Source organism: Micropterus salmoides, unplaced genomic scaffold, assembly GCF_014851395.1.
Source record: "Micropterus salmoides isolate LMB-PRFRI ecotype aquatic unplaced genomic scaffold, ASM1485139v1 Ms_hic_scaffold_1, whole genome shotgun sequence".
NCBI lineage: Eukaryota > Metazoa > Chordata > Actinopteri > Centrarchiformes > Centrarchidae > Micropterus > Micropterus salmoides.
The window spans coordinates 38,243,092-38,256,437 of record NW_024040040.1 but is presented as its reverse complement, the minus strand read 5'-3'; the positions used below and the strand labels follow the sequence as shown (position 1 = coordinate 38,256,437).

Genomic DNA, 13,346 nt, shown 5'->3' with positions numbered 1-13,346 from the left:
TTAATCAGCGGTCTCAGAAACAGCCTCAAGCCACATATCTTTCTAAACTGTCAACAGAAAAGGAGGGTGAAACAACTCTTGATGACAGGCATGTTGGCAGAAAAACAATACTACTACTCAACAGCAGTCATACACGTCAAGAAATCATTCTTGCACTCTTGTGGTATTGTAAATTCCACAAATACAACTGTAGATCAATGTAAGCAAAAGATATAAATATAAATATATTTTTCCATTCATGGATTTTTTTTAGGCTGATGCAGGGGGGCTTGTCAGATATTTATTCAGCATACATGCACGACGCCTGCTGATTGTTGATGGCAGCGCCTGTCGACCTGTTGACAGAATGCAGCATGAAAGCAGGTGAAATGTTTGAGATCTTACTTCATGCCTAATGTCAGGGGCAATTCTGTAATACTGTTGCCTTTAAATGACCTGACTGTTTTATCCTCATGATTACTCTGCCGGTGAAATAAAGTCCTGTTTAGAGGGTCAACCTCTGTCTCTCTCTCTCTCTGTGCCATCCGTGACAGTCGTCCTATGCGTGTGCCATTACACTGGCACTCTATGAAAACACGTGCACACTCCTCTCTCTCTCTTTGTCTTCTCTGAGTGATGCAGGCAGAGTTTCCAGTACCTATCCATTGAGGAGGGAACCCCCTGTTCTGGGTCAGAGACATAGATTGATTTTCTGTGTCCCATAAACTTAAACAAATGTAAAAAATAAATACAGGAAGCGAGGGGCCCAACGCAAGTGCGCACAGGGTGGGCTGGGACTGATTTAAACCTTTAAAATAAAACATGTGCTTACCACATGGAACTAAAACTACTTGGTTAGGTTTAGGAAAAGATCATGGTTTGGGTTAAAATAAGTATGTTAGTTACACAAGTTGAATTACACAACTTAATTTAGTTAACTTACATAACTTAATTTACATATGTATGTAAAAAAGAGGTCTATGTTTACTATTTATTTCACATGGAAAACGAAAAAACGGTTTCCTGGGTGAAAGACCTGTGTTTAAAGCAACAGAACTGTACTGATATCCCAATACTACAAACATTAAAAATATAAATCACAGCATCTAAAGTGGGAATGAGTCTGACTAAGACATGTTCTAAATTATTCACAGATCTATTTGATATGAATAGTTTGCCATTCATTGTAGTTCGGAAATGAAAAAGTAAGATGCAATACATGGCTTAGTGTATGTATGTGCGCGTGCATGCGTGTGTGTGTTTCTACGTGCTGCCAAAAATATCGGTAATGAGTGGAAATAGAGTTATATGGGTAATATTTCAAAAACTCACTCAGCCAAACAATGAGACATTAATGCATACAATATTAATGGACAGAACGAGACAGAGTAAGACTTATTTGTAATCTCATCAGTTTTAGAGACAAGGGGGGAAACAGGAAAGTAAATGAAATCTCTCCTTCTTGCTTATTAACAGTATGCACACACACATGCACACGCAGACAGCATTTGTTTAGTGAGAATATCCATCAGATGGCTATAAGAGCTTTGAAACACAAACTGTTGGTTCTGGAGGAAAACATCACTCTTAAATAAACGCATCACTGATGGAGGATTCATCATTCAGTCACTTCAGCCTTTGAAGTTAGACACCTCATCAGACTGTCCAGCTAAGGTAGACTCTGAGCTGACACATTAATGCTAACGTTAGCATTAGCAGCAGTGACAATTTTAGTTTCAGCACAGTGAAACTGTCCAAAATTCCCATGGGTACAACATATTTCACTTTTAAGTTCAGTTGATATAGTAACACAATCATTTTGCACTCTTTCAGGCAAGCTCTTCTGCTCTTTGTAGGGGTTATGCAGAGTTTCAGAGATGTTTTCATATGTGAATGTCAACCAAATTGAATGTCTCGGTAACAGAACACATACTTATGAAACTTAATAGGCACTTAATGGGCACATTGACCTTTAAAATTTCATTTTACACAATTGCATGTCTGATAATATTAACATTGTTATATGTAAGTTCAACCAGCTCCTCTGATCAGCTGAGAAAATCTTGGGTGGGCTAACTCAAGCAAAATGACAACAGCTCTAGCTAACAAGTTCATCTTTCTGAAACTCACTCTCAGGCTGACTTAAATATGCACTTGGCGGCTACATACATGACATTGTGCTAAAACATTCTAACATAACGTTATTACTGCTATAGAAAACATCCTTGAATAAGCAAGACAGAGGTAAGACTTATGTTTTATTATATTCATATTTTCAAACTCTATTTTTCACCTTTACAAGAGAAAAGGCTAACCAGTGTGTTTGACAAACCTACTGCTATCTAAGTTAATGAGTTTGGCTGGAGTTGCTAAGTGTAAAATCCAATATAGAAAGGTACAGAGACACTAACATCAGCCAAAATATTAGAGGACTGCAAGCCCATCGGGTGCCAACTGGGCGGGGAGAATTCTTTTTTAATAGATCGGGCTTAGGCTTTAGTTTCTCTCCTTTCATTGTACCCATATATGCGCAGACCACAGAAAGGCTACTGTATGAAATATTGTTATGTTGATTATATTATAAATAGTATACATAGCCAACACAATATGCATGTATGTGTGCATCAGCATACACACAACAGTTGACCATGCAGAGCATCAGGGAGAAGGCAATTCTTTTTCTCCACAACACTTGTAAATAAATACTGAATGATGACCACCGAGAGTTAGAGTTCTTTGAAACATTGTTTTTCAGTTTTTGTAAAGTTACTTAACAACAAATAAAGGTAGGCCGCAAATCGTCATTTACTTATTTGCTGCTGGATCACTTAGCTTGGCTGTATTCTCTACTGCACGCGTATGTTTCTCTGTAAAGGATGGTTGGTTTTCATATTTGTGGGTGTGGTTGTTGGAGGCAGTGGTAGTTATGTTAGAGGAGTTCTTGCCCCATGCAGGGCTTTAATATACGTATCTGATCTGATATAGTAGCATCAGGATTGGCTTCCACACAATGGGAGACTACTACACGGTGGATGTCTTTGACTTTTTTAAAATGTGACCTGTAATCCCATCCAATAATGTGGTCGTTAGTTTCCTAATGACATAAATACTCTTAATTGTGGACATAACTCTGGCTTACTACTGGTAACCTATTTTGCTAGGTATGTTATTAGTTGCAGTTAGATTAAATGAACATATTGTTTAACCCATTCCATCATTTTCAGGTGAAACTCTGGGGTAAATTTATTTTTACAGAGTATATGTGCCATAGAATCTCTGATACTCCCAAATGTATAAAACTGAAGTGGGATGGACACAGCTCAAAGGACCTCAAAGGAGTGCACAGCAGAATGATGTAAATAAACAGATGTGATGACTCAGCTGGATGGATGTTCCTGTATGACCCACCATGCTCCACTGCAGTGGCAGGACGTGGTGTGACTGAAAACCGTTCACTGCAGCTTTTGCTGCTGACTTTAATTACATTAAATGCAAAACTGAAACTGTTAATCAATAAAATAAATTTTTTTTGCCCCTACTCAACTTTTACATGATAGTCTGACTTACCATTGTTTGTGGTCTGCATCACAGTTGCAGTCGTACTTTGGGTCGGTGCAGTTCCTGTCGATGCCACAGGCGCATTTCTGGATGCCAGGCCCTGAGCCTCCCCAGTAGAAGTGCTTCTCGCTGCTGCGACCGACCCACCACGTGTAAGGGGTCCCATCTGGTGAGCAAACACAAAAGCACACACAAACAAAAGACAACATGTAAGTTCCTTTCAAAAAAAACGAGAACAGTCATCTCCCTACTGGTTTCTGGCTAAATACTGCAATGTCTCCCTCACAGAAAAGTAGAGCAGAAACGAAAACACAAACTTTTGTGAAGGCAATTAAGTTGTGTTACTAAACTGTCCAAACTAACTCCCATTACAAGTGATTAATTGTTAAATCATTAACTGTTTGAGGCTTTTGTCGCATTAATGTGATTTATATTGACAGCAAGCAGCTGCATGGTGAATGTAATTCATTTGCTCAACATGTTTTCCACAGCTGGATGGTAAATGCCTTGGAGACTGGCAGGCACACTTAAGTCACAGATCACACCTGTGATTTTAGATATCTACTAAAACACAGAGTGCTGCATTCACATTCATCTTTTGCAATATTACGTGTGAATATATGTGTGTGTGTGTGTGTGTGTGTGTGTATTAGTGTTTGTGTGAAAGTAGGTACTTCTGAGCGCACATGTTGACGCAAAACACCTCTTCTTTGTGCCTGTGAGTATGTGTGATTTAGTGAGTGGATGAAAGGTGAAGGATCGTCGCTTTCCAATAAGAAATGTAATATTGTTTTCTTTACCTTGGATAACATATGAGACAGGAACTAGGCAGAGAGATAGGTGTAAATATTTTGGTGCCTGGAAATACATCACAATAACAGCAAGAGAGAATGAAACAATATTACGTCCCCCCCGCCCTTTATTCCAGGAAAATAAGCATTGTCAATATCGCTTTGTCAAATTCCGAGAGACAATTCGGAGACAATGAAATCTCCTGAGACACATTTTTTACAGGAGGGGATTGAAGTGGACTTTTGATGCAGCACAATTGCATTGAGAGGCGTGATATACTGTATTATTACACTTTAGATTTTCTGAACTGGGGCTTAACTCCAAAGCTATGGATGTGTCTGTTTATATTGTGTGTGTGTGTGTGTGTGTGTGTGTGTGTGTGTGTGCATTGGTGACCTGTGGGTTTTATTGTCCTCATAAAGAGAATTAGCCTCATCTCTCTTCAGGCCACTGTTCAGACAAGCCATTGTCAATAGGATTAACACTGCCTCCTCATGAGACTTCACAATCCTCTCCCTTTGTGTGGACCCGTATGTGAGTGTGTGTGATTGTGTTGTTGCACTTCTCTACAAGGGAGAACCAAGATTGAATTTAAGGCCTTCAAGATAGGTCAGTGAGGTCCCCAACCAAGCTAAGTCCCCAGCCTCCCAAAACACCAAACGTCTTGCCCCTCAGCCCAATTAGTGAGTGAGTGTCAAGTCATTGTCCTTGAGGCCACTTTTCTAAGTGAACGGCAAGTGCAGTTATGTTGCCTCTAGGTCTTGTGTAACTGTGATGAAAAATGGAGTAAAACAAGTCATTGGGACAAAATGGTTGCTACATGTGCAAAGCAATAATAAGTGAAAATGTTCCAGCATCAGACTAAACTAACATTTGTATTTCTATTGCAAACATGTTGTAAGATACCATGACATTAGTAACTTAAAGCTGCCTGCCTTTCTGGTACAAGTTCTACAGAGGAAAAATTGCATAAAACCATCAATAAACAATGGACTGTCTTGCACTAAGAATAAAGACTTGTGCCAAAGTGTTTTAGACAGGTGGGGACTAAGTGTAATAAAAGTATTTCATATAAAAATACAACTTGATCCTTTAATGTCTAATGATAATGCCTTTTTCAGGATGAGTAATAGAAGACAGAGGAGAGAGAGTCATGGTTTTGCGGTTTTGTTTTTTGTATTTCCTGGTTTAGTTTGTTAATCACTTCTTGTCTCTGTGTTTCTCGTTCTTTTTCATTCATTATGTTGTGTTTTGTCAGTTATTCATTCCTTCCATGTTTCCCGTTTTATTTTGAAGTTGTCTGACGCGATAGGACTTGTCTGGCTTTGCTTCCTGTCTGTGTCAATTGAATGTTTCTACTTGTGTTCCTGGATTGTTTCTGTCTTGTGTTTGATTCATCCTTGGATTCCGAGCAGTTTTGGATTTCTGTTAATTCCTGTTGTTTGGATTTGTTTATTCGCTGGACTGCCTCATCTGCACTGCAGGTTGCAATCACTTGGGTTAAATAAACACTGTAAACTGAACCTCCTCCGCCTTAAGTGTCTGTGTTTGGGTCCAAATCCCTCTTTTCCTGTGTCTGCCCTTGACAAAACCTAACCTATAAAGGAAAGGAAAGGAAAGGAAAGGAAAGGAGAGGAGGAGAGGAGAGGAGAAGTGGTGTAGGAGTAACAGCAGGGCATCAGGTGGAATGGGAGCTGTGTATTGTGCCCGTTTAAGTCTCCTGTGTGATTCTGTTTAAGCTCTGCCAACTGAGGAGTGGAGAGTGAGGAGGAGGATGGAGGGGGAGATGAGAGTACAACAGCATGGATGGATGGAGATATATGGGAGAAGAGCTAGACTCATACTGGCAGGGAGTTCATATGGAGATCCGCAGAGAGAGGGCACTGCCAAGATGAGGCACAGTAGCATGTTTATGTGTGTGAGTGTGCGTGTGAGCAGAAGTGTGTGTGTCCTGAGTTTAAAAAGCACTAGAGTATGATTTGTCTTAAGAGTGGTAGCTGTATGCGTCTATTTTAATGCAACATGACATCAGACGGAAAGTAGCACTTCTGGTTTGAACTTTGAAATGCTGGAGTAGTCTCGGTGGGGCAAAAGAATGAAAGAAAATGTTAAAGAGCAAAGGATTAAAAAAGATTTTTGTAAAATGAAGGCAGTGAAAGAGACTGATATAAGCCTTGTCTTGGGAATTGTAGCACTGCTCTGTGGGGTGGATGTGTTCCCACAACCGTTTACCACATTAAAAGATCATTCTTGTTTACTACATCTTCCCATTTAGTACTTTCGACCATCATTGCTATCAGTACTAACATTGTACTGATCAAGTTAATTCCTTAAATCTGGTAACACAGTATTACAGCTGATAAGAAGTCAGATTGGGCAGGAAACACGCACTAAGATGATCATACATATTTTAAACATGCCAATATTATTTGGTAGAGAAAACAAAGAGGTATATATTGTGCAAACTGTCCATTGTAAACGCCTGTATCGTCTTGTCTGTATCATCTTTATAATCTACCCCTTACTTTTTTTTCATAGACAAATCATCCAACATGCTAAATGGTCACAGGAGAGGAGAAGATAGACAGGACGGATTGATAAGCCCTGGGGTTGTGTTCCTCCTCTGTCTGCAGGGACAACACCCCTTCAGTGATGGCTTTATCTTTCAATCTGTCATTTCAACATGCACTCACACCTACACACACTCTCACCTATTTATCTCCCCTCTTATCTAGACAGGTTAATGTCTGTATCTTCATCTTGTCTTCTGTAATTTGTACAGAGACTCAGGCCCCATCCACACTACTCCGTTTTTGTTTAAAAACAGAGTTTTAAAACGAATATGATCTCCGTCCATGTAACACAGGAGTTAAGTGGCTGTGGTGGAAAACAGACCGGGAGTCGCAAAGTAAATACGGCGACATGCACAGTACAAGTGTAGGCTGTAAACATACTTTTCACAGTACAAAATATTTAAAATACCAAATTAAAAACTCTTTCAGTAGCATTGTGTTTCTGCTTTGCATGACATATGAGACCCAATCAGAGAGTCAAACGAGTGGATGGTGCCTCATACTCCCCAAGCAAAGACAGATAGCGCTGTGGAGGGAAAGACAAAGACACAGAGTAGCAGAGAGACTGGGAGGCTAGGAGATAAAAAGAATGACAGCAAAGAGAAAAAAAGATAGCGAGTGCGAGGGAAAGAGTGTGATTACTCTCTTCACAGTGATGAACTGAACCAAATGCTACTCTTACTGTTTGTGTTACGTCTAAGCTACACATGCACCAGAGTTATGCCAAAGTAGCATTGAAAGTTGCTCAATGTCAAAAAGAACTTAACAGTTCTAAATATTCTGATCTTTGAGAATTTAGCCCGTTGGGGAAGATTTGTGAAAAATTTTTGTGGAAGATATATGCAAATAGATGAGTCAATAAGCAGTTATTTGCTGGCTACAGCTGGTATTTAATCATAATGGATGGCTGATATAGCAGCAGATTAGACCATGTCTTTATTGCACTGTACATTCTTTTATGATGGCAGTAAGAGACACAAGATCAGCGTAATCTCTGACATAACATCTAAAAACAATCATTCTGTTTTCAATTGACCAACCAGTACAGATCTGGAACCTGGAAATGATTGGACAGAGACGTTTGCTGCTAATTTTATTGGAAAGATAAAGGGCTTTTGGTCTAAGATTCCTTCTGATGCACAGACTCAAACTACTACTACTACTACTAATATCTGAGCAAATCCTACATACTCAGGGTTTTTCCTGCATATAAACATTTTTGGCACCCCCAAAAGAGGTTTTAGCGAGCAGCAAAGGAAAATCACCAGCGGCAAAATGAAAAAACAAAACAAAAAACGCTTCAAATATTCTCCTTATGTGTTTTAATAGCCATTTATCAAACAACTGTTGAGCAAGCAGAACATAAACTTAAATACGATGATTAATGACTGAAAACAACCCACAAAAATGAAACTGCTGTTTTCTCCAACTGGAATTAATATTATAGGCTACTAATGGTAATATAGTAGTCTGTACTATGATCTGAAATTATAATTAATACACTAACATCAGCCTTAATCAAACCTTAACCAAAGTGGTGTAGGCTAATATCAGAGAAATGTTTTATTTGTGAAACAGCTGAATCTCAACTAATAAAACTATCTGTAGGCAGATTATCCAAGTAAATATATTATACTAACATTATACTTTCTAATTATTGTTATAACATTTATTAAAAAAACAATTTATACATTTACTCCTCCAGGTTGTGGATATATTTTGTTTATCAAATGGTCAGAAATAACAAGAAAATGCATAGATTTAGATTTATCATAAGGTAACTCACTGCCTTTACGTGTACCGATCATGCTTACTGTTGCGCGAAGTCACCCCCCAAAGGCCCGTTCTGAGCCAGGAAAAACCTTGATACTGTACTATCCCAAATAGGTTTTTCTCACTGTTTGCCCTTTTATTTTATTGATTAGCTCTCTGAGGATCCAATCTTGGCCCTCCATTGTTCTTAATATACATGAACCATCCATGTTCCCCTACAATCTAGTAACTCCAGCAGTTTAGATAATTTCCTTGGTTGCCTCAGTGTTATAACATGTTGGATGTCCCAAAACTTTTAAAACTGAACGATGATAAATCTGAGGTCACAGTCTTTGGTCAAACACATTACACCGGCATGCTTCACAGTGAGCTTGGTTCACTGAAAAACATTAAGCAGGGTGCAAGAAATCTTGCAGTAACCTTTGATGCAGATCACTGTTTTGAGGCTAATGTTAAGAATGTTGTCCGGTCTTGCTTCTTTCTGCTTTTAGCATCATTCCTGTAGCCCACTCATTTGCACAGAGTCATCCATCCTAGGCTACTGTCCAACTCCAACTGGTGCAGAATGCTGCTGCTCGAATTGTAACAGGCACGAAAAAATATGATCACTCCTGGGCTGGCCAACTTAAGCTGGCTACCTATTTTATTCTGTATTGATTTAAAAATTTCACTGATCACTTTTAAAGCTATGGCCTTGCTCCAAATTACATAAAATATTTATTCACTCCCTTTGTGCCTGGGTGTTCTTTGTTGTTCCTAGATGCTGGCTTGTGAGCAAAGGCGACCAAGCCTTTAGTGTTGGAGCCCCCTTGTTAAAAAAATGCTTTATAAATAAAGTTTATTATTAGCATTAGGTCAACACATTTTATTAGCTGTTGGGTCTGTGCCGGGTTAAGGCTGAAAGTTCAGGGCTGTGTGGTACTGATGAAAGCAGCCTCCTCTTCGGTCCAAGAGGGGAGGGAAGTTTGGTTAGTTCCTTCAACCTTATCTCAGATTTTTTAATCACAGATGGGTCTGCAGTACACAGCAGTGTTGGGCAGTAATGTGTTACTGTAATAATAATACTTTTCCCAGTAACTAAGTAGTGTAACTAATTACTTTTCTAAAACAGTAATATTATTACTAGTTACTAAGGCAAGTAACGCTGCGTTACTCGTTACTGAACGCACCATCCTTGACGTAAATCCACGACCTGGACCGGACTTTGTTGTTCATGTCCGCTGATAGCCAAAAACTAAAGGAAGAATGGAGAACAAGGGGGAGAGGCGTTCTTTCCACAGCTGTAAGTAGCTGCTGCCATTATTGTGTCACAGTCTAAGATGCAAAGAACATTGTCATCTAGTGTAAACTCTGTGCGACCAGCAAAAAGCTTTTAACCGCGAACATTTCTACATCTGATTTATTGAAGCAGCACAGCAAAGTGAAACTTACAGAAAGAAACTCCGGCAGCTTCTGTCACTGATGCTTGGACCCGTCGGGAGAGAGTGGCGTTAACGTAGCGTTTTGTAACTGCTGAATACTGCTCTTACAAATAGGCTACATGTGCAGTAAAACCGCTGTTTAAAAGTCGAGATTTACTTGCTTTGTTTTTTTATTTCAGCTGGTGGAATTAAGAAACGTTAGGCCTAGGCCATATGCTTCGTAAAAACCACAATCCTTGCTGCTGTTATGGATATGATGTTAGTTAAAAAGTCGGGGGAGACTACTTTGTTTGGGGGTGAAGGGGGGTAGTAGGGAAAGCAGTGTTTCCCATAATTAGCCTATAATTTGGATAATTATCAACGCGGACCGCCACATATTGATTTTCCAAATTTTTACAAGGCGTATTTAAAATCATTTTTGATTAAGGAACTGTATTGAGGAGCATATATTTGTGCAGTACAGTACAGTACTTGTGTTCATAAAACTCACATTATCCATCACATGTACTCGCACTCAACACAACACAAGTACATGAGCAACACTTAGTTCACATCGAGGGATTACACCCCTGCCAGTCAGACTGTGAACCGAAAGGTCAGTGGATCCAAAATGGCACTCGACATGCTCAGTCGCTCATATCCCCAGTCTGGGAAATGATGGCTTTTAAGAAAGGCGGTCAGATGGAGTTGAAATGTCAGAATGGCATTCATAATGCTTAGCTTTGGCTTCCTCATAAACCTGTCTCAGACATCACCTTTAGTTTGCCCCTGAACTGGAGTCATTGCGCCTAAAAGAATGATTATTATTGCCCTCCATTTACACTGAATTTCCTCTGTGACTCCCCGCCGAGTGACAAGAGTCAGAGCACTAAGCACAAACACACGCACGCACGGTGAAAGCGCAGATGAGGATATAAACAGTTCACCAGCTCTCTGCACTGATCTGATCTGAGTGTGAAAGTGAATCAATAATACTTCTTCTCTCTCCTCTAACAAGAGCATCTACTGTATTATTTAGAAAAAAAAGAAAGGTCAAAAATAACTTCTATGCCCACTTCCAACCCCTTGCCTTTGCTGAAAAACACCCATCAGGAGACGCAACAAAAACGTGCACACCCATTCACATGCACACACATATGCCCCTGCTCTCACTCTCAAGGGCTCTGGAGTAGAGTATACCGCCCCACGCCCCCAAATACACACATACATTTTCAATCTTGGAGAGTTTTTTTTACACGCGGATCAATTTGCCCTTGTCAGGGCACCGCTGGTTTCTGTTCTTTGTTGTCATCGTTTGTTTGCATTTCTGTTTGTTGTGCAGAGAGCCTGGCGGCTCCGCTCTCCGCCCACTGGTCTTTGTTAGCCTCCTATCCTCTTAACATCTTTGTTTTTTTGTAGGGAGACTGTGGGGAGGCATATTAGCCATGCTCCGGGATCTCTCCGGAGGGCTACAGATAATGCAGCGGGTGTATATGAGGAAAAACAGAAAGAGAGAGAATTTGTGGGACTCTCTCTTTGTCAATGTCCTTTTGTTTATCTCCACAAATGCATGTGTGTCTGCGTATTCTCCTCTCTGCTCCTTTTAATCTGTCTCCGAGTCTTTGCCTAGCTCCCCTGTCTCTTTCTATTGTCTCAGTCTTTCTCCTACCGGACCACCTATCCATCACTTTACTTCGAGAACCTGTCCTCCCTCCTGGCCCTACTACCATTTTGGTACCATTCTGTGGCTCCCACATATTTAGGCCTGTCTCTACTTTGTTTGCTACCCACCTTTTCCTTGCTCCCTCATATCTCTTAGTCTCAGAGGCCTCTTTCTCTTTATCTCTCTTCCTATTATGTCTTTCTACCCTCTCTTTGCACTCCTGGATCTCTTGCTCTACCAGACTACTCTTTCCCCCTCCCTCTCTCATATCTGCCTTGCACACCTTTTCCTTGTATTTCCTATCAGTTGGTCTCTGTGGTCTTTCTCTCTCTCTCTCTGCTCCATATCTGTCTATCTATCCCACGTCTCCCCAACTCTTTCCTGGCATCTAATCTCTTTATGTTCTCATTAGTCCTGCTATAATCTGTGCTTTAATCCATGCTAATTGCAAACTCCCCTTGCCCTGATCCTGATCTGATGTTGTATTTGAAACACATCCCGCCCTCCCCATCCATCCCTTATGGTTTGATCTGCAGAGGGCTACAATGCATACCAAAATATCATACGCCTGCGATCTGTAAGTCCTTGCAATTCTTTACCCTTGGTTGAGTAAACGTGGGTGAAATAAGGGTCTGACTATTGTAGGGTAATGTAAAGGTACCCTGTGGAATTTTTGACCAGTAGTAGCCCTATGGAGCAGTATGGGTCCTTGTTTTGTTAGTATCTTGTACAAGAAGACCCAAGCACATTTAAGAGGGTAGGGAAACAAAGACAGAGAAGAAGAAAACTGCTAGCAATCAAACATTATGAACAATGTACATTTAATTTAATTTCCCAAAAGAATGAGGAAGGAAATGCATAAACTGTGTGTGCAAACAATTTAGTACATTTGTGCATACTTCCAACTTGTTCTTAGGTAAGATTGAAATTTAGGTCTGGCATATCCCGGATCACCAACCTCTGGGCTAAATCTGACTATCATGCAGTTTTCACCACAGTGCATTCCATTCCATATACTGCTGCTCAGCACTGCTAGACTAGTCTATAAGCAATTGACTGTACTCATATGTGCGCATCAAGGCCCCTATCTCCCAATCAGTTCTCCTTCCTCAATAAAAAACAATTCCATTCAGTCAACAAAATATGTGATGCACAGACTCATATCTTGAACGCTTCAACTAAACTAAAGTTTCTATCTCTGTTTTTTTTCTTTTTGCTGCCCTTAGGTGGCATTTCCTTTCCTTTTTCTTTCTTCTGTCTGAGTTTGACTTTACCTGTAAAATGCCACTTACATGGCACTTAAATCTGCTGCCATTATATGGGTATACTGGGCCGTTTCCATATGCCAATTGCAAATTCCCTGTCACACATATCAGATTTAAGATCGAACACAATTGATCAACATGGTCAGGCATCAACATAACAGACTTGGCTGTCAGCGCACGTTTCATGAATCCCACATAGGATATTTATATTTTCCTCTTACTGCTTTCTGCAAGAACAAGTATAAGAGGAAATAAGAAAACATTCATGCGGCCCAGTGTGTTTTGGTGAGAAACATTGAAGGCAAACATAAGTTTTGTTTGTTTTCAAAAAAAACTCCACAGG

General features: G+C 40.0%; 1 protein-coding gene across 1 annotated transcript in view; it reads right to left on the bottom strand.

The window, feature by feature from the left end:
- The window catches only part of cntnap2a (contactin associated protein 2a), a 387,477-nt gene that overhangs the window by 56,288 nt on the left and 317,843 nt on the right, over nucleotides 1-13,346 (bottom strand). The window contains exon 16 of the mRNA XM_038726358.1: nucleotides 3,547-3,703. Coding sequence (XP_038582286.1) covers nucleotides 3,547-3,703 — 157 coding nt within the window. The remainder of the gene's footprint in view (nucleotides 1-3,546; nucleotides 3,704-13,346) is intronic.